Source organism: Eublepharis macularius, chromosome 2 (genome assembly GCF_028583425.1).
Source record: "Eublepharis macularius isolate TG4126 chromosome 2, MPM_Emac_v1.0, whole genome shotgun sequence".
In the NCBI taxonomy this organism is placed as follows: Eukaryota; Metazoa; Chordata; class Lepidosauria; order Squamata; family Eublepharidae; genus Eublepharis; species Eublepharis macularius.
This window is the reverse complement of record NC_072791.1, coordinates 34,841,120-34,863,270: the sequence shown is the minus strand read 5'-3', so window position 1 is coordinate 34,863,270 and position 22,151 is coordinate 34,841,120. Positions and strand designations below refer to the sequence as shown.

General features: G+C 41.4%; 1 protein-coding gene across 3 annotated transcripts in view; it reads right to left on the bottom strand.

The window, feature by feature from the left end:
• The window catches only part of EML5 (EMAP like 5), a 188,815-nt gene that overhangs the window by 93,935 nt on the left and 72,729 nt on the right, over positions 1 to 22,151 (bottom strand). For all 3 annotated transcript variants that reach the window (XM_054971582.1, XM_054971581.1, XM_054971580.1), the window contains exons 6-14: positions 20,890 to 21,025; positions 17,150 to 17,351; positions 15,160 to 15,297; positions 13,626 to 13,882; positions 12,743 to 12,955; positions 11,096 to 11,263; positions 9,607 to 9,713; positions 7,153 to 7,271; positions 5,507 to 5,693 (exon numbers count right to left, since the gene is read on the bottom strand). In XM_054971582.1, the coding sequence (XP_054827557.1) occupies positions 5,507 to 5,693; positions 7,153 to 7,271; positions 9,607 to 9,713; positions 11,096 to 11,263; positions 12,743 to 12,955; positions 13,626 to 13,882; positions 15,160 to 15,297; positions 17,150 to 17,351; positions 20,890 to 21,025 (1,527 nt within the window). The remainder of the gene's footprint in view (positions 1 to 5,506; positions 5,694 to 7,152; positions 7,272 to 9,606; positions 9,714 to 11,095; positions 11,264 to 12,742; positions 12,956 to 13,625; positions 13,883 to 15,159; positions 15,298 to 17,149; positions 17,352 to 20,889; positions 21,026 to 22,151) is intronic.

Below are 22,151 nucleotides of genomic sequence, written 5' to 3'. Positions count from 1 at the left end.
GAAATAGCTGCCAGATAAACCTTAACTGAAGAATTGGCCAAACCCTTCTATTTAACCTCCCACAAAAATTCCAAAACATCGGAAAGGGATGACTGAAAAGGGTCCAACTCCCTGTGCCTACACCACACAGAGAATTTATCCCACTTAAGGGCATAGGACTGCCTGGTAGACAAGCGCCTAGCATTTAACAGAACATTAGTCACAGCCTCGGAGAAGGCACCTCCGGTTTGATCAACCAAGCAGTCAGTTTGAGTCTCCCGATGTCGTGGTGAAGAACCCCCCCGCAGGTCAGGAGGTCGGGAACCACCGGGAGACAGATTGACTGAGTCTGAAGACTCAAGAGGGAGTGGAACCAGGGCTGCCTCGGCCAATAAGGGGCCACCAGGATGACTGACGCCCCGTCCCTCCGGATCTTGCTGAGGACCCGTACCAGAAGCGGGAACAGAGGAAAGGCATAACACAGGGGACCCAACCAATTTAACTGAAACGCGTCCCCACTTGATCCTGGGCCTACTCCTCCTCTGGAACAGTAAGCTAGAGACTTGCGATTTTCTACTGTCGCAAACAGGTCCAGTTCTGGAGCCCCCCACTCCGAAAAGATAGGGGCGAGATACTCGTCTCGGAGGGACCATTCGTGGTTCTCTCTGTGGAGTCTGCTTAGGTGGTCTGCCATGGTGTTCTCTACCCCCGGGATGTGAACTGCGTGCAGCCACACTGCGTGATCTATGGCCCACTTCCAGAGCCTCATCGCCTCTGTGCAGAGGGCTACAGACGCCATACCACCTTGCTTGTTGATATAAAACATCGCCGTCGTGTTGTCTGTCAGGACTTGGACGGACTTGTTCCGCACGACATCTGAAAAGGAGATCAGCGCATATAAAATTGCCCTCCAAGAACATTAATATGTTCCTTACGCTCAGACTCAGACCATAACCCATGGGCATAAGATCCTGCACAGTGTGCCCCCCAACCGAACAAGGAAGCATCTGAAGTAACCGACACATGAGTTCGATGAAAACCAAACTCCACCCCTTTAAAGAGATTAGTATCAGCCAACCACCATTCCAGAGAGGACACCACCCCCCTGGGAACGGATAGTCTCATGTTCTGAGAATCACGGCCTGGTGAAAACACCGAATTGAACCATAATTGAAGAGGCCGCATAAACAACCTGGCCAATGGAACCACCGCCGTTGTAGAGGCCATACAACCCAGCAGCGTCTGAATAAAACGAACAGATTGAAAACGACACCTCTTAAGGGTCAAAATAAGCCTCTTGATCTTAGACGCACGCTCCACAGGCAAAAAGCCTGCGTTCTTAACACCATCCAAGACCACACCTATAAACTGGATGGAGCGCACAGGGGTCAATTTCGATTTCTTCTGATTAACAAAAAGCCCCAAACGCAGACATAAGTCCAACATGAGAGACACTTGGTCAGACACGGCCTGTGCAGAGTCACCAACCAATAGCCAATCATCCAGATACGGAAAAATTTGGCAGCCCTGGAGGCGTAAATGGGCCACCACCACTGCCATGCATTTAGTAAATACTCTAGGAGCAGTGGCCAGTCCAAAGGGTAAGACATTGTACTGAAAGACCCGGCGGCCATAGACAAAACGTAAAAATTTTCTGTGTTCAGGGAAAATAGAAATATGAAAGTATGCGTCCTTCAAATCCAGGACCGCAAACCAAGATTGCGGGGGCAATAAGGTCAACACCAGTTGTAAAGTAACCATCTTAAATTTACGGACTCGTATAAATTCGTTCAAGCCCCTGAGATCCAGGATAGGCCATAGCCCACCATCCTTCTTTTCTACCAGGAACAGGCTGGAATAGAATCCCAAACCAGCAGAGGCAACTGGAACCTCCTCTATAGCCCCTTTCTGCAGGAGGGCTGTAAGCTCCCCCAAAATCTCAGAACGAGGAGAGTCAGAAGAAAACACAGGGAGACGTAAATATGGTAAACCAATAAATTCAACTTTATAACCAAACTGGATAATAGACAGAACCCAAACGTCAGAACAAATCGAAGACCATGCATTCAAGAAAGCACTAAGCCTGTCCCCAAACGTGGGGTCAGGTCCCTGTGATAGTCAGAATTGCTTATGCAATTGGTCCTGGTCCTTGGCCTGATGCTGTTGGGAGCCAGGCTTGGGACGTTGGCCCTGCCTCCGTCTAGGGAAGGCGGTTTGCGGGCTCTGGTAGCTCCTGCGAGGCTGGTAAGCATACCCTTGATAGGGCTGGTAGCGGTGTTGCCTGCCACGCTGAAAGGAACGATAGTAGGGACGAGAAGACTGCTGCGAAGTTTGGTGCAGAACCCGATACGAGCAGGCTGTCAGACAGTCGGTCCTCTTCTTAGAGAGGAATTCGTCAGTTTTTTCCGAAAACAGGGTGGTGCCCTCGAAAGGTAAGTCCTCAACCCTGTTCCTTGTCTCCACAGGAAGGGCAGTTGTGCGAAGCCAGGCATATCTGCGCAAAACAACGGACGACAGAAGCGACCTGGCTGAAGTATCCGCCATACTCCTACCAGCATTAATCTGGTGGCGGGATAAGTGGACCGCTTCCTCTTGTATAACCCGAAGTAAGGTGCGTTGGTCTTCGGGAACCTTTGGAAGAAAAGATGCCACTTTCTTCCATAAGAAGAGTTGGTATGCCGCCATCATCGCGGTATAATTTGCCACCTTGATGCCAAACGTCACCGAAGTGTACAACTTCCTGCCGATGGCATCAATCTTTCTGCTGTCCTTATCAGACGGAGCTGACATAGAACCTTGGCAAGGCCGAGCTTGCATCTCCTCCGTGACAAGTGAAGACGGAGGAGGATGGACCGCCAGGAATGGATGAGCATCGTCTTTGGTCCTATAAAGGCTCTCAACTTTACGATTGGTGGCTGTAGCAGACGCAGGACGAGACTGCAGCTTCTTCCAAAGGTCAGCAAAACCTTCTATAAGGGGAAAGGCAATCAAAGGTGTCGATCCAGAATAGATATGTTGTAATATCTTATCGGTGAACTTAGACTCAGTGGAAGTCACTTCAAGGTCCAAGGCTTTAGCCATTCTCTGGAGCAGTTCATTATATGCCCGAAAATCATCGGTAGGCGAAGCCTCATCAGATGGTCCAATCTCTCTTTCAGGTGACTCCGACAAAGGAGAATCACTGTATCGGGCACAGATCCGAGGAGACATCACCTCCGACGGGTGATGGGACGGATCATAACCAGTATCGGAACCGACACGAAATGAGGGAGACAAGGAAGCACCTCTGTAAAGCCGGTCAGAGCAGTACGAGCTCTCTCTACTAAAATAGCGAGGAACAGGTTCGTCCCGACGCCAACTCTCCCTAGATCGGCTCCGATAGGACCGAGGTGAGCCCCGATGGTCAGAGTGACGGGTAGACCGACTCCGCCGACTCCTAACCGAACGAACCGAGCCCGATTCATAAGAAGCCGATCGAGGCCGACCCGATGGTGTAGGGGGCTTCTCAAGAAGTATGACGTCATCCTCCTGAGTCCCCCGGTCTGGAGGAGACTTAGACAACGAACGATCAGCCGCTGCAGCACACTTCTCCGCCCAGGCAGTGGTGGGGTCGATCGGAACCGACGGGGTAGTAGCAATCAGGCTCTCCAAAACTGCCTTATCGTGTTTGTCGGAGCGCTTATGCTTTTTCTTTTTCTTCTCAGGACCGGAGCCCGTCTTCGATCTTACAATCGGGTCCAAAGTAGCCGGATCCGAGGGGGCCAAAGGAGCCGGAGGGGTTGACCTCGGAACCGAAGGGGTAGAACTTCTACGGACTCCATGAACCGGGGAAGCCCGAGCAGCCGAAGAGGTCGAAGGAGGTCGACTTCCAGAAGGTCTCGGAACTGAAACGATCGGTTCCGACGAACTCCGAACCGGGGCGATCCTCCCGGATCTCGACTCCGACCGGCTGGGAGACGGTTGAGAACGAGGAGTTTTGGAACCCGGAGCCTCCGAAGGAGGACGAGACGGTGCAGACGGAGCAGTTGAAGACTTTGGCGGGGGATTTTCGACAGACATCGCGCGCTGCCAGAGGGAGGCATGCAAGCAATCCGCCCGCTCCGCCCTGGCCTTAGAGGTAAACGCGCGGCAATGTTTGCACGCTTGAGTGTTGTGCGTTTCCCCAACGCAGTATAAACACACAGAGTGACCATCCGACCTTGTCATCTTGCGATTGCAGGTCTCACAACGTTTGAACAAGGCTGTAAAGAAAAAATGTTTAAGAGTATAGGAAGCCCTTTTGAGAGCTAGGTTGGAGGCTTCCTTGGCTGGAGAAATTCCCTCCCCCCTTTTGGAGAGGCTTTTCACTTTTGCTAGCAGTAAGTTATGCATGCTCTGTCCTTGAGTCAAGATAAGCTGTTCTTACTAGCTAATTGGTAATTAACTTCACACCTGTAGTTTGGGGTCGTGTGCCAAGAGCTGCAGACCTTCCACACGTCCCTTTGCGTACTTGTCAGGTGATGTGGTCAGGTTGGGAGTGGGTGTGGTTAGGCCTGCCTCACTTTGGTTCCAGCTTGAACCAATATAAACCGGCTGTTAACCAACATGGAGAAGCTTTTGTTGAGCATCTACCTTAGACCTCTGCCTATGCTCTTTTGCTTTGTTTCTGGCTCTATTTGTTGAGAAGGACTGAAGCTCCATCTTTTGCCTTGCTGTTTTGTGGGATTTTTGCTTGCTACAACTGAGAAACCAACTTGCTTTGCCTCCTAAGAATTTACTGTGGTATGTAGAGCTTACTGCTGTAGGTTTTTTTTGTACTCACTTTTTGTCTTGTGTGTGATAACCCTGCACCTGGAATTAATAAACCTTTATATTTTTATCTTGTGTGGGTTATTAAGACTCTGAAGCCTCACTGCTATAAAACCTTTGTTGAACTCACCCTATGTGTGCTTGAGATCCACCTACCAAACAATTATTCTTTTGCTGTGAACTCTGCCTGTAAGTTTATCCTTGCAAGGTAGACTTTGCTTTGGCTAAATTCCCTAATAGGCTCTGGAGCTTTGCTCCCTAACTCCTTAGCCTAGGGATAGACTGGGGAGCTGGTGGCAGCTTACTTGATTTGCTATTTGCAACAGGACCTTCCAGGCAACCTGTGTCCCTTCCCCTGAGCTGGGCTGGGCCCCAGGGGTCTGGAACTCCTTGACAAAGGCCGTCTCAGACATCGCGAACGAAGAAAGCTATAAACCTCAAGGATCGGCGGCGAAAGAGAAACTGAGGGTATGTGAGGGGCGCTCCGCCTCTTAGGAGCCGTTTCGGCGGGAAAGCGGCCGCGCATGCGCGCTGAGAGGCGGGAGCGCCCCCTAGTGGCTTTGAGCTATAAAAATCTCCGGTATCGGCAGGCCTGCGCGTGCGCAGTCCCATGTGGGACTGCACAGGAAGACTGTAGATGAACATATGATTCCTTTCAAATATACAAATTTATGGAATATTAATTAAAAACATTACTAAGTAATATAACTTATCTTGTTTATCTAAACATCAGACCTACCTGGCCTGTTGCCACATAGTCCTTTAAGGGATGAATAGCAAGACAGAGAATGTCATCATCATGACCCACATAAAAGCGTTGTGTGTTTTGTTGTCGATTGTATACCACACCCACTGCTGCAACATGGTATACAATTTCTCCAGTCTGGGTGTAAAATAAATTACTTCGACAATCATAGCCTCTGTAACTAATAAAACACTTTGGCATTAAGACCATTTTAATGAAGAAATAAATACTAAAATGACCTAAACATTTTAGCTTTTAAATTATATGAATATAAGTAAAATTATTTTCAAAGCAAGATACATCAAAAGTGTTATGTACTGCCTTAAGTTCAAGCTGAGCTAAGGCTCCTGAAGCCTTCGTTACTATTGGTTGTTTCTTGCTGGCAGTGGCCAATCAGATCTGTATAATAAAGACCAATCACCATGCTGTAAATAAGTTACTATGTATATAGTTTATGCAAACTAAGAATCCTAGTTATGTGTTTGTATTGGTTGTTGCTTGAAAAGGGGTGTGGGGTTTCATGTATATATTTGGCTCATGTTGAGCCGGGGATTTTGTCTGTTTGCTTCTAGCTTCAATAAAGTTGTTGATATGAGATGAAAATCGCAATACCTAATACAAAGCATAGTGGTTAAGTGGCTGGGCTATGAATTGGCACTCTGCTAGTTCGATTCCCACTACTGCCACCAGGAACTCTGCAGGGGGCCTTGGGTAAGCCACTCTGCTCAGCCCCATCTCCCCAGCTGTATTATCCTCAGCTACGGATAATAACACTGACTTTGTTCACCACTCTGAGTGTGGCACTAATCTGTCCAGAAGGGCAGTGTATAAGCACACTGTTGTTATTATTATCTACGAATGAATAATATTTCTACTATGGCAGAATAACAAAGAAACAGGCTGCATCAAAAAGTCTTCAAGCGACAATCACAGAAAACGGAAAAATGAAAATAGCTTATACAGTTAGAAGACCATTTCAGATGACGTACATGGCCATTATTTTATTTTATTTAGCATTTTCTCCTACAAAATTATTTCCTTCAAATTTGCTACTTACTAGAAAGGAATCTCAAGGAACATAATCTGGCAAAGACAGTGATTTAGGTGAAATGAGTTTGGCATAAATTCTAACATGCACCCACCCACACTCACCCTAACCAGATAAATAGCAAGCAATATAAATGTATCAAGTATTAGATTTATAATTCCATTAACATCCTCACAGTGTCATCCTAAGCACAATTACATTTGTCAAAGTCTATTTACTTCATTGGACTTAGAACAGTGTAACTCTGCTTAAGATGGCACTTTAAGTCAACAGGGTGGGATCCAATCAGTTTTCCTTTGGAGTAAAAGGAAAGAGTCCCTTTTGACCACCAAAAAGGCTATGCATGTATGTGATCAAGGGATCTGCATGAACACATAGGATAGAGGATATAGAAATGAAAGAAATTAGGTGAAGTTGAATGAGAAAGCAGACAGAATCAAACCCTTAGTACCTCAACTAAATGCAAACGCCAAGCTGAAAAAACAAACTTCATAATTTTGGCAATTTGGGGGGTATTATTTTAGATATCAAATTCTATATGAAGAAAAATAATCTAAGTGAAATGTTTTAAGCTAAAAAATCCTTTACATACCCATGAACAAAGTGCAACCTTATACTATTGATTGGAGCCCGTTCTCTTCTTTTTGATGCTGCAGTTTTTCGTTTTTCTTTGCATTGCTCTTTAAGCTGAGGTAGATCTTCTTTGTAAACCTTAGCAGACAATATATAATCTCTTTACAGTAGCATAACATCTGAAAAGCAAATCTCTCTAAACAAAGGCTTACAGCTAGTTTTCTTACCTTTCTACAAAACCAGCGCACTGAAGTTGCTTGTGATAACATTGGACAGTAATTGTAATACAATTAATTACAGTATTGGAAAAAGACACAACCTTTGCTCTTTCTATGGCTATAGGTACTTTGAGTACTTGGGCAACTTTTCCACTGACTTCACAGGTTTTTACAGTATAGAGGCTGGGAAAAAATCTGTACAGAAGACTTGACAGTAGATCGATAATTATGGATATAGATCCAGAGGAGTTAGCTGTGTTAGGTACAAAATGCAGCGGCGCGTGTTATTATGAGAATGCCAAATAAGGTGTATATAACACCATTCTTACGCGAGCTGCATTGGTTGCCAGTGGAGTACCGGATCAGATTCAAGGTTCTGGTATTGACCTATAAGGCCCTGTGCGGACTGGGACCAGCGTATCTATGGGACCGTCTCTCCCCATATATTCCCAAGAGGACACTCCGATCAGGGGACAAACAGCTGTTGGTAGTCCCTGGCCCCAAGGAGGCCCACCTAGCCTCGACTAGAGCCAGGGCCTTTTCGGTCCTGGCTCCCACCTGGTGGAATGCTCTGTCTGCTGAAATCCGTGCCTGGCAGGACTTACTATCTTTTTGCCGGGCCTGCAAGACAGAGTTGGTCCGTCAGGCATATGGCTGAGGCTGGGCCTCCGCCGGCCTGGGGGAAAAAAAGGGGGGTGTATAAAACCCTCCCTGTGAAGGCTGTCCACCGTCTTGTTTTAAATGTATTGTTTTTAATGAATATGCATTTTTATTGTATTTTAATTGTATTTTTAATATGTTGGTATCCGCCCTGAGCCCGCTTGCGGGGAGGGCGGAATACAAATTTGAAATAAATAAATAAATAAATAAATAGTCTGTAGTTGCAAAATAGTAAAGAGTCCAGTAGCACCTTTAAGACTAACTAACTTTACTGTAGCATAAGTTTTCGCGAACTACAGCTCTCTTGCATCTGGTTAGTCTTAAAGGTGCTACTGGACTCTTTACTATAATTATAGCTGCGAACCTAAGCACATTTTCCTAGAAGTAAACTCCGTTGAGTAAAATGAGTCTTGACTCTGCGCAGACTTGGTTAGGATTGCTCCCTATGTTATATTGTACTGCTGCATCTGTACTTTTGATACCTTGGAGAAATTTCTGAAATGTCACACTAAAGGTTCATTTTTTAAAAGAAATACAAAGGAGTTACAGAGTAACCTAAATTGAACACTGTTTTCAAACAACGTTTTTTCAAAAATCAAAATTACCACTACTGGGGATACTTAAACACCTGCCAGTTCAGCTCACATCCTGTTCACCAGTTGCAAACAGGGACACAATTTTTCAACAGACTCTTTGTTCATCAGGCAGTTCACAGTGGTTTGGCAGGCTGCCTCACCCTATTCCTTCCTAATAATACAATCAGCTTTCCACACATGCATGTTATCACACATCCCAAATGTGTTCTACACCCTTGCCCCAATCTTTGTCACACACCTGCTCCACATAAGCAGGCAATTATTTCAATAAAAATCATATAAATCAAAGGTAAATAAATTCTGTTTTGTTTTGTTTTTTTAAAAAACCCTGCTATTCAGTGTTGATCTAAGTAGTCTTGGCAACATTAATGGCTGACAATATGTTTGGATTGGCAGTATTTTTGCACATGCTCAGTTTTGAAAAAATCTGGTGTTTGGCAGACATTAGAGTCTTTAGTTGTAGATTTTCCGGGCTGTATGGCCATGGTCTTGGCATTGTAGTTCCTGCCGTTTCACCAGCAGCTGTGACTGGTATCTTCAGAGGTGTAGCACCGAAAGACAGAGATCTCTCAGTGTCAATGAGAGACACTCCCGGAAAATCTACAACAACTAACGTTCTCCGGCCTTGAAAGTCTTCAACAATATATTAGAGTCTTTCCTTGCCAAATTGAACAGACCCAGTAACTGGCTCATGTCTGATCATCACAGCCAAACAAATTAAGTTTTTAAGGGTTAAATGAAGATTATGAACTGTATTTAATATTTTTTATTGAATATTATCCTTTGCATCTCTCTGGTAACTGCTTCTAGGTAGACAGGAATGCCATGGGTTGGTGGCTCCTGGCCAATAGCTGTTGTAACTGCTATGACTACTTTGCACCCTACCACTTCTTGCACAGCTTATGGGCTGTGCTGTATCCAGTCTCTAGACTATCCAGGGCTTGCTAGTGTCGTGGTGGGTGGTAGGGGGTGGAAACACGCAGTTACATGAAAACACACCTGTCGACGGTATGTGATCTGAGTCTCTTGCTCAATTTCAGAGTCCAGCTCTGGAACATCAGACTGATCAGAATCCGATTCCTCACTATTAGAATCAACCAGGGTTTCTGTATCACAAAATAAGCCAAATAGATAATGAAACAGTATAATCAAAATTAAGGTAATTAAAAAATACTCCACTAAATATACCAAGTAATTACAAATTACAAAGTCATGAGGCCTACCACATATTAAAACTACCTCTAAAGAAGTTATGAGAACTGACATTTTAAAAGTCAGTTTTATCTTCATATTTTTTTTAGTTGATTCCTTCTACTTCTAGGACAAAATTCACACATCATGAGAAACCATGAGCCTTAAACCAGCTTGCATGCCATGCTTCTCCACTCCCTGCCTTCTTTCCTCATTCACAGTGTGGTTGAAGACTTCTTTGTCTGGATTTAAAATTCAGAAAATTGGATTAGACTATAGTTTAGAATTCCAATGTTCAGGGAGGAAACAACCTCAATTTGGCTCAGAATATGATGATAAATGTGGAGTTTGATTCAAGGCTTCCCAAACCATGAAGATGTCAACTGTGCAGGTAAAAGGGAGCACACAAGCACAACAACAAACTGTGTTTGTGCCCAGTGAATAAAATGGGACTTTCTTCTGAGTAGATCTTTTAAGGTATTTACTGGTACGGAGTGTATTTACCAGCCCTAATTTGACCACTTTAAAATTCACTTGAGTAGGTAGGTAGTTGGGGTGCATCTGAATGGGAATATAGGTGTTTGGATATTCTATGGAAATTCCCATATAGTATTTTATAAAGGCATTTGAAAGTTGGTTGTTTTTTCCAGTTTATATACAAAAAATCATATAAAATTCACATATCAAAGTGGAGCACCATGATTTTGGATGTTGAAAGAATGGGTGCTTCATATGTTGTTGAGTGCAAGGCAATACTGCAGAGAAGACTGTTGATTCCCTTGTGGCTACTGAAAAAGATTCTGATTTTTTCCCCTAATAACTAAGTTTTTGTTTGTTTGCTTGTTTGTGATCCACATCAAATTCCAAGTACTTATGATGTCATTAACACATGTGACAGACAGCAAGGTAAGAATAAAGGAGAGAGCCAGCATGGTGTAGTGGCTAGAGTGCCAGACTAGGATCTGGGAGGCGCAGGTTCAAATCCCCACTCTGCCAAGGAAGTTTGCTGGGTGGCCTTGGGCCAGTCATACCCTCTCAGTTTAACCCACTTTACAGAGTTATTGTGAGGATAAAATGGAGGAGAATGATGTAAGCCACTTGGGTCCCCACTGGGGAGAAGAGTGGGGTATAAATACAGTAAATAAATAAAGTATGAAACAGTCTGCAAGGGGGAGAAATCAAGAAAGGAATAATACAACTGTGTGGCCTGGAAGGGAATCTAAGGGAAGAACACACATAATGTAAAAGCCTTGAGTAATTCTTAATCTCTTTTATGCTCAAAAGTCATTTTTCTCACCTTGTGGTGCTATGTGAAGAGCATCCTTCAGCTTTCTTTCAGGAATAAATTTCCACTGAAAAACAGAATGATCGGCTCCACCAATAGAAATAACCCACTGATAATCATGTGACCATCTGACATTTGTTACATGGGCTGAATGACCAAGATATTTTTTAAACTTTGCTCCTGTAAGAAAAAAATGTTTCAAATGATATTTCATTTATTTATTTTAAACATTTTTATTTATATATCTATATCATTTATAGTACACATTTATCACTGAGACTCAAGGCAGATAACAGAGTAAGTGAACAGAATCAACAGAATGGGACATCCAATGAACAATGCAATTGGATTTGGATTGCAGGAATCTGGAACCAATCAGAAATATAAACAGAACTGAAGCAAAACATAAGCACGAATATGGCACGTTAAATGATGCAAAAATTACATGACAGGATCCTGCCTAGAACAGCAGACAGCATGAACCATACACCATTGTACGGTTAAAGTTGATATGGGAATGAAAGAGGAATTTACACAGAAGAAGCTGGACTTACATCTACACAGGGACCAATGTACTTTTTTCAGATCAGATAGTATCACTTGACCTTGAAAACTTAACTTTCACTTATATTTACTAACCCAGCTAGTAAAGTTTGCATTCCTGACTTCTGGATGGGCCACATTTCTACCCAAATAGAGTCCCCAAGGTAGCAAACATAAAAACATTTCAACATTAAAGCAACATTATATATATAAAATATATATAAAAGAATTCAATAAAACATATGAACACATATAACAGGAAAAAAGGGGAAGAGGACCAATAACAGTTCTTAGGGGTGCCAGACAAAACAAAAAAGTCTTCACCCGCTAGTGGAAGACAACAATAGAGCGACAGTATTTTAAAAGGAAGCACTATACAATATATTGTAAACTATCTTCGATATCAATTTTGTCAGCTAGACCTTTATTATGCTACCTTGCCAGACTCTATACCATCCCTATTAGGAACTAAGACAGCAATCTAAGTAGATCTACTTAGAAATAAGTTCCATTTTATTCAGTGGGGCTTACTCCCATTTAAAAATACTCCCAGGAAAGTATTTTTAAGAATGTCACCGAAAGCAATTACTTGGCTTTGTTTGAATCTCAAACACTTGTTCATTTATTACTTTCCAGGAAAAGATTTCAATCTTGCAATGAATCTGGATTCTTTTCCACACCTTATTGATAAATGTATGTATAGAACAATATTTCGGTCCACCGTGTTTATCTGAACATAAGACTTTCTTGATCTGTCAATCTGTCCTACATAAAACACAAGCTAGGGTCACTAATGCGAAAATGTGTTAGTATTTGGTTGATTTAATAAGATTCCATTATCAAAGCAAACTGATAGAATCCAAAGAACTACACAATTCATTCCATGTAGTTAGGGATACTATCTGCTTGTGTTTCTCAAACAGCAACCCACCATCCATGATACGTGGCAAGTCAATTTTGAAATTAAACAGATACTCAGTCAGTTTGTGATACCACAAGGGAGTCTTCACTTCAAAGAGGTGGAGCGGGGAGTAAAACATTTTACTGGGCACGACCCAGCATTTAGGCATCAGGTTTCCATATCTGTAAAATTCAGTGTTTAAACAGAAAAGTTACCTTTTCTTAAACAAGGATACCGAAACAGTTTTACTATTCCATAGTCATCAGCGGTAACTAGAACTTGGCCCATAAAATTCGCATCTACAGAATTGATATCATTGATATCGGAATATTTAGGCCATATCCCATTAACTTCAAGGCCTGAAATTGAGGTCCATGAGGCCCACTGGATACCTTTTAGCTCTTCTTTATTTGCCACTTCTTTCCCACCTAATCATAAAAGACACAACTTTTAATTGTTCACGTCATCTATTAAGACAATTATTGTATTAATATTTTTAGTCATCAAACAGAAAAATATAATCCAGCACTTCAGAGTGGTTTATACACACAGTTTTTCTAAGCAGCAGCCCATTTCTTCAGGTACATGACTTCAAGATTGTTATTGAGATTTGTATTGTTGATTTGTTTCTACAGTTTATACATGTAAAGTGTGTGAGATTCCTGCTTGGATGGAAACAACATATATAAAATAAAATTAATGAATAAATAAACAAATTATTGGAAGGGAAAACAGTATTCATGACCTGAAGAAAAAAGACAGATAAAACTCAGTAAATAATGTTGGAACTAAAGGAAATGTAATAAATATCCCGACACAGTGGGGCAGTAGTAGCATATATGAATATTATATAGTTAGTCTGTCCAGTATTCTGTCTCTTTTTCATGCACTAAGATAGGAAGACAGTTGAACGGCAAATCTATTTTTAGATGTGCTGTGCTCAGAGGAGAATAATAGGGTGCCAAGGCTAATGGGGACTGGTTTGGAGAGGAAATACTGGATACAATCATTGCAACAAGAATGTGTTATTTTACAAAAACATTTGGCAACTCAGGCATCAAGATTTCTGCCTATATTCATATGTAAATAAAACCTCACCAGGCATCCTGTAAAATAGCCTTTTCCCACTGCCATCATTGGTCTGCAAATATTTACTGTCCAATGACCAGTCCATATGAGTGATGAAACTTGTGGATCCAGCACACTCTCCAACCTTTTTGTACCGCTGAACAACACCATAAATATCAACAGAGCTGTCATTGGAGCCAACTGCAAGGAAATTTCCATCAGGCGAATATTTTAATTCATGTATAGCTTCTTTCCTATCTTTAATATGAACAACCTCAGTCATATCTCTGCAACACAGAAAAAGAAAAATATCAGATGGTTAAGACTGCCTGTCAAGAGATTTAGGAAGCAATCCTAAGCAGGTCTACTCAGAAGTAAGTCCCACATTATTTAATGGGGCTTAGTCCCAGGTACATGCTCTTAGGATTGTACTGTAAATTTCACTATGTATTATACCTAGCTCTCTGCCATTCTGCATGTTCACACATGCAGATATTGTACTCCCATCAGGAAGACTCTTCAATTCTAAAAAGCCAGAAGATGATACTCAGTTTCAAGCTGAGGCACGTACACGTTAATAAGGAAATCCTCAAGTGTGCAAGTCTGTTAATGATAGGATGTTTTGGAAGTCTTTCATTCATAAGGTTGCCATAGATCGGAGGTGACTTGACAGCACATAACACACACACACCTGTGTGCACCTACCTGTCTGGGGAACCAAAATAAAGCAGGGAGTCCATCAATTTGCAAAATAATGGATTTGATCCTACTGACACCCTACTAGCAGAAAAGGGTATTTCCTCATCTTCCCTTTCATTGTGGGGAGCCAAGGGACCCTTGCAGACAAAAAAAATCACTTGGCTAGATGCATTGAAGAGAACCAGGAGAGGATGTTCCTCCTTTATTTCCCATAAGCAGAATCCTTGTAGGATTCAGCCATTGTCTGTGAACAGGACCCAAAGATATGGGGAAAATGGGTATACTTTACTGGGCTGGGACTGGTAAGGATGACTAGACTAGACTGCAGGCTCATTACCATAATATGCTCTGTGGGAACAATCCTAAACTTGTCTACTTGGAAGTAAGTCTCATTTTATTCAATGGGTCTTATTTTCAGGAAAGTATTCTTAGAACTGCAGCCTTAGCGTCATTCCAGAAATAAAACAGAAGTTTTTCTTTCATGACATAAAATTGCATGTTGGGTCAAGGATCATGTTGGGGGGGGGGGGGTGTTACAAATCTGTAGTGAGCCCAAAATAATTATCTTTGGGTCCTGTTTGCGCAGAATTCCCACAACTACCAGACACATCCACAAAAATCAGCTACCTACAGCAGCACTAATCTTGTGTACCAAAGAAACACTTTACAGGAGTCTAAATGGAAGGATGGATCTGGAAGTGATGCCCTGCAGCAATACCAGGTAGAAAGCAGAACTCTGTCTAAGGAAATCAACTTTTGATCAGCATGGTGTATCTGCAGTGTATCAGTGTGACATAACTAATCTGAAATAATTAGTTGATTTTGTGTTTATTTTTGTTTAATAGTCTCTAATTTATAAACATACCTAACTCGAAGTACTGTGAAAGAACCATCTTTCATTCCAAGTGCAAGATGAATTCCATCAGTACTAACAGCTGCACAACGAATTGGTTCTTCCATATTGCACCGTGCAATCAGTGCATGGTCTATAAGGCTCCAAATTCTACAAGAAAAGTATTCAGCACAAACATTGTAAAGAAATATTATTATCCATATAATAGGTTTCTTTTCTTTAAAAATTCCTTGAGAAAGCCTATGTTTTATCTTCATGAGCCTCCTGTGTTCTGAACTGGACTAATACTCAAGGCAATGTTCCCAAAATATCCCTGAAAATTGTACAGTAATCATTGTACAGTATAGCTGGCTGTGCAGGAAACTGATCATCTAATTGCCCTGTTAGGCTGCTTGCTTAATTTTTGTTGACCATAATAAGGTGATTTATGATTTCCATTCACCTCATCACACAATAAAAATAAATCCAGTCTGACAGTCCAATGACCACTTCACTCACTGTGATGTCATTTGTAACACAGATTCAGATGATTTAGGGTAGAATGGCTGCTTTTCTGTATAGAACTTGGATGGATATGGTGGGGATAAGTACCATAAAACTTTAGTTATATGATATAGTGTTCCAATTATACATGACATAATGATGCACATATATTTCTGATCAACTCACTCCAGTGTATTTACAGCTGGAATGGATGTAACAGGATCGACAACAATTGCTATTTTAAGTGAATTGATACACTACACAATATATATCTTTATCGTCTCTCAGTACAGGGGTTGCTGAAACATGGAAAGTGCTGTACATTTTCATTGTAAAGGGCTAATGTTTTGCAAGAGTTTTCTTCTTTTAGTAGAACTTCTGCCCCTCAGGAAATGACAATTTTCATACCATAATTGAATGTCATGAACATGTAGCACAGAACTATTGCTAACAACTTCTGAAGTGCAGTAAGAATTAGGATCAGATGCAAGTAAGGCAACATTCAAAAACCATATTCACTATAAAGAAAGCAGGATGTGATGCAAATAAGAACAAATATGTTGCTTACCTGTTACTGCCGTTCTTCAAGTGATCATCAGTGCATTCACACAGATGGGCTTTGTACTAGTGCTGAACTTCAATTTGGAAAATTCTACAAGTTGTTTTTAGGTATGAAAATCCTTCACTTCAGAGGCATAATCTTGACTGTGCGTGCCTAAGAGGAGTTGCCTCTTCCTGCTCAGCTCCTCCCCTTGGGCATGTTCAATCCAGATGTTCTCTAAAGGGAGAGGATTTTCACACCTATACTCTAGTTTTAAAAGTTTGACTCAAAGCTCTAAGCAGGCACAAAGCCCATCAGTGTAAAGCAAAGGACCACAAAACAAGTAACAAAGTACTGTATCATCCCAGAGCACAAGAAGAGACTAGGGAAGCTACTCAGGCTACAATAAAATCAATAACATATACTTATATCAAGGAAGCACTTCTGCATATCTGTACAGACTGGATCATATACTTAAATTTGAATTTAAATTAGTAATCTAGGAAGTTTTGATTAAAAACTAGCTCCTCTGAAAATCAAATCACTATTTTAATTAATAAGTACAATATTTTATAGTTCATTTAGATATAATTATATTATAATTTATATATAATATAATTATATCACATTTTATCCCAAATTTCCTGCAAGGTGCTCAAGATGGGGAACATTGTTGCCTTTCCTCCATTTTATAGGAGTAATACAAAATTCCATATAATCACCCTTCATATCTATTCCAAATCCCTTGTCTTATTCTAATTCAATGTAATTTTTGATGTCATTGGCATATTCGTTGTAAGCTGCCTTGGGTTCTTCATGGGAAGGGCAGAATATTTCAAATAAATAAATGAAATTATATCAGAACTTCAGTAGCATATATAAGAAAGCATAAATGTCACTAAAAAGCCACAAATCAATTTGTATATTTCAATTCAATATATGGTTGGTTATCTCTTTTGAGGATCCAAATGAGCTAACCTGACTGATCGATCATCACTTCCAGTCATGGCCAAGGGTTTTGTAGGATGAACTGCCAGGGCCCAAAGCTCTCCTTCACAGTGCCCTTGCATGATAAGAAAAGGCTTATTGCGTTCATGTACCACAATCTCGAAAATTTCACTGTCTTGTGTTCCGACTAAAATGTGATCTCCTCGCCAGCAAACACTTCTCACAGACAGGCCTGCAACAAGTAAATGTACTGCTATGTTTAATTCACAAAATAATAAAGCACAGAGGTGTTCATACAGTTTCTCCTGCGTGATATCGCTGCGTGATACTCTTTCCCCCTGTGTGATACTCTTCCCGAGTAGCTTTAAAATTTCCTGAGGTCCTGCTCTGAGTTTCACCTTTTGCAAGATCCACTAGAGCAGTGTTTCCCAACCAGGGTTCCATGGAACCCTGGGGTTGCTCAGGACATTATCGGGGGTTCTGTGAGAAATCATGGAACAAATAAATAAAGTTTTGAAATACCATGAAAATTCCAAATATCCCTTGAAATAGCATGGTTATTAAGGTTATAAAAGCTGACACATATCTATACCTATACCAACTCTTTACAAATAAATTGTATTGATAATAGTTTAGCAGTAATTGAATTGCACTCCCCACCATCAACTTTTTCTGCCCTGTAAATGTTTTCATAGGTAATGGTTCCTAGGGATTTGAAAAATTCATTTAGAGGCTCCTTCATGGAAAAAAGGATGGGAGTTATGGTCTTCCCAGTGGAATGAATGCCTATTGCTGTGGAATGCCTTTCGTGAAGAAACACCTTTGGCCCTATTGCTTGCCTCTTGTAGGAAGCTGTCAAAAATGTTCTACTAGGCTTTTAGGACAGATTTTGAGTTTATTGATATTTGGCTTGCTTATTTTAGTAATGTGGTTGTTTTGTAATTTGCATTGTTTTTAGGCTACAAACCATTTTGAAAACTGACTTTTAAAGGAGGTGTACAAATATAATTGTACATACATACATAATAAATGGTCACTGTAAAACAGCTCAAATTGTTATATATATAACATTCCTAAAGAAGATATAAGAACATTAATGAAATAAGACTACAATCTTATGCATAACTAGGAGTAAGCTCAAGCTAGAACTCTTACAGCTGCATGGAATGATGAGTGGGTTGGGGCCATAAACAAATTCTACCCTTGGTATCCTTTCCCACAGTCTGGTAGGCCCTTAGCTGTGTACTTTATCAGGGAGCTAGAAATATGAAATAGATTAGGAGATTACTAGAACATCATTGGCAAAAGTATTGGAATAAATCAGAGATGGTGCACGCTATTTTAAGAAGGCAATTGTATATAATTTTTAGATGACAAACTGTCTTTAGTAGATTTTGTTTCTGGCTTTTTATGTTTTATTTTTTTTACCGTATTAATGGTTGATGTTATGTTTAATAAAGTGCCCCTTTAGTTCCAAGCCTTGTGTCTGTCTCATTATTCCAACTAGGGTGGCAAAAGAAAAGGGGGAAACAACACCAAAACAGTCTAATAACTAAAGATGTTACTGGAGCACTGGATGTTGGGAGCACTTGATGGTTAAAGGGAAAATAGAAAAGGGGAAATTAGCCTGTTCAAGCCTCTGAGAAGTTATAGGATCTCAGAAGGGGAGAATTGCGGGGAGGGGGTGGAATTTCCAAAATGTTTTATCCTCCCATGATTTCTTGTGGAACCCCAGCATACTGATTTAAATTTTATAAATTGAAAATAGTATATGATATGTGATATTTCTTCTTTCTTTTGCAGGTGGCTGCTAGTGGCAGGCAATCTCCTGGGAATTCCTGGCTCTGCCCACCAATTGCTGGCAATCAGCGAGAAGAGGCAGGTCACCTGGTGATTGCCCTAAAGAATCAGCCCCCATTGTGATGCTGTCACTTCTGGTCACACTGCAACTGACGTCATCAAAAGGCACAAGAGAGAAGAAGATAATTGCCTGCTCCCCCCTCCCAACCCTGCTAATAGGTAGGAGGGAGCAGACAACCTTATTTATACCCCATCTTTCTACACATTGGCTTGTTTTGTTCTCCTCCCCTACATTTTATCCTCACAACAACCCTTTCGGAGTAGGTTAGGCTAAGAGTCTGTGGCGGGTCCAAGGTTACCCAATAAGCTTCCATAGGGTCTTCCAGATCCCATTCCAACATTCTAACTACTTCATCACTCTGGTTGTATGAGAAAGAATGTGAGTCATCCTCTTAAGAATTAAAAGAAGAAATATTGCTCTTAATAGACACCTTTGATTTCATTTCATAGGACCTGGCCCCGTGTGCATGTGTGTGGGGGGAGGAATAATAAATAATAAGAAGAACATTCTATTTATATACCACCCTTCAGCTCACATTATCCTCATGACAATCACCCTGTGAGGTAGGTGGGGCTGAGAGAGCTCCTAGAAGCTGTGACTGACCCAAGGTCACCCAGCTGGCTTCAAGTGGAGGAGTGGGGAATCAAACCCGGTTCTCCAGTTTAGAGTCTCGCCGCTCTTAACCACTACACGAAACTGGCTCTCACTACACCAAACTGACTCTCAGAGCTAAAGCCTCCTTCCCAGCACCATGGGCCCAATCTATATGAGGCCCCACACAGTTCTTTTTGCAGCCATGACTAAAGGCAAGCATCCTTTTTGGACTGCTAAACTTGTTGTTTGAGCTACAGCGGCTGAATCTAACAATGTGGTTTTTGTTTGCTAGATCACATGCTCAACATATAGAAGCCATATTAACTTACACTTTTGATTATGTGTATAAAAGTGTTAGTTCCAACATACAGAAGATTACAGTGTTGTTTTTGTCAGCTATACCTGTAACACCAAGCAACCTCACAGAATTTTAACCCAAATCAACAGCTCAACATATGTATGCCAATTGTGTCTTTTATCAGAAGCTGCTACTACAAAGATGATTTTAAGAAGAGCATATGATTGCTGGGGAGAATGGTGAGACTCTCCTGCATTATTAGCCAGATTCCATCACAGATTTTGTAATCTACCTGATGGAATTTCCTCCACATAGTATAATTACCAAAGCAACAGTACTTCTGTAATTGCTAATGAGTATTTAATTTCTCAGAAGAATTATCATTATTAAGATCACGTAATATTAATAGGCACAAGAGCCAAACATATTGATTCAATCTAGCCCCCAGGAAGATCGCATGTATGAAGTGCAACCATAAAGTACCAGAGTTGTTCCAAAGGTATGCCACCTCAGAGAATGGCACAACTCCCCTACCCTTATCCAGGCATCCATTGTCACACGCTCTTGGTCATAAGTTACTTAGCATATAAAGTACACAGAGAAAGCAAACCACAGTTACTGTTCTGGGAACTGCAAGACAACATAAACATGACAGCAAGGTCTCCTTGTATCTCCTCTAACTGGTTGTAGAGGGCTCTGGAAATCTCCTGTTACATTACCACCAAGATTATGGACATTATTCTGCAGCTCCCAGGGAAAACAGGATTTCCCCCCTTTGAACACTGTGCCCCCTACTCTCTGTGCACACAGGACAGGATTATATCTTTACTGTGTCCATTTTCTTACCACAAAAGCATCTTTATTGGATTGTTTTAATAGTTTAACCACTGTTTGAATTTTTTTCCATTCTATTCGTTTAGCTGTACGCTGCTTCAAGAGCAGGTTTCTGGAAAGGAAGGCATATAAATTCCCCCCCCCCCAACAGTCAATAAAATAATGAGGTGCTTTCATTTTTACCTTTATACCCCTGGTCTGTTTCCCTGAGATCAATCACAGTAATTGGTTTAAAACTTAAGTCCCAAAGGCGAACACAGCCATCCCTGCCACCAGTGGCAAAGCCTTCTTCACATGCATTCATGCTGAAAATTCCTGCCTAAAGGGGAAAAGAAGAATATAGTTAACTATATGCAAGTATGATTATGCATATGTATTATGCAGCAGCGTTGGGCCATCACTAAAAAGTGACTTTTGATGATTCAAGCTGGTAGTGGTTAGTGTTGGACCAGGTTCGAATCCCTGCTTTACCAGGAAAGCTCACTGGGTGACCTTGGGCCCATCACACACACTCAGCCTAACCTACATCACAGGATTGTTGTGAGGATAAAATAGAGGAGAGGAGAATGATGAAAGCCACTTTGGGTCCCCACTGGGAAGAAAGATGGCACATAAATGATGTATATAAAAATAAAACAAATAATAAAATAACAATAAAATTTCCATTCCACCTCCCCAAATAAAATACCTGTACAAAACACATGATCAGAATGTGTTAACTAACACTCTCTAGTTATTAGAAGCCATCAAAAATGTCTTCCAGCAGTTAGGAAAACTGTTTTGGTTTGGACTCTGATGGCACCCCATGAGAAGAGTATTTTGAGGCCAAGTGCTAGTCCACAAGTTTGCTTCAGAGCATCTGAAGCAAACTTTTGGCACAGTCAAAAGTTCCATCAACTGATTTAATGGAAGCGATGGAATGCAGAGAAAAGTCTTCAGGATAATGAAAAACTAAGCCCTTTATCTCATCAGCTTACCAACAGCACATTGAATTACCCTTGTAGGTAGTAGAGAAGCGGTTCAAATGTTGGAGCACATTAACTGTCTACTTTCAAATGAAACAAGTTGTTGCACAGTACACCAGTAGGCAGTTCAGCAGTTCTCAATGGCAGTCTCACAAAGCACATGACAACAGTCTAGCCTTGAAATTATGGGCATGAATTAATCTTGCTAGGTCGCTAGTGGAGAAGAATGATCACAGCCACTCTTCATATCTGATTAAGAGAGCTCTGACTCTCGAAAGCTCCTAGTTGGTCTTTAAGGTGCTACTGGACCCAAATCTTGTTCTTTTTACCAGTTGTAACTAATGAAAGATCTCTAGCCATCACTAAAATCTAGGCTTCATATCCAAGTACAAAGGCAGCTGACCACTGATGAACAACTATTCTGGCCTATTTGTATCCCCAGAGACAATTATGAATGAGTGATTAAGACATGGAATTCAC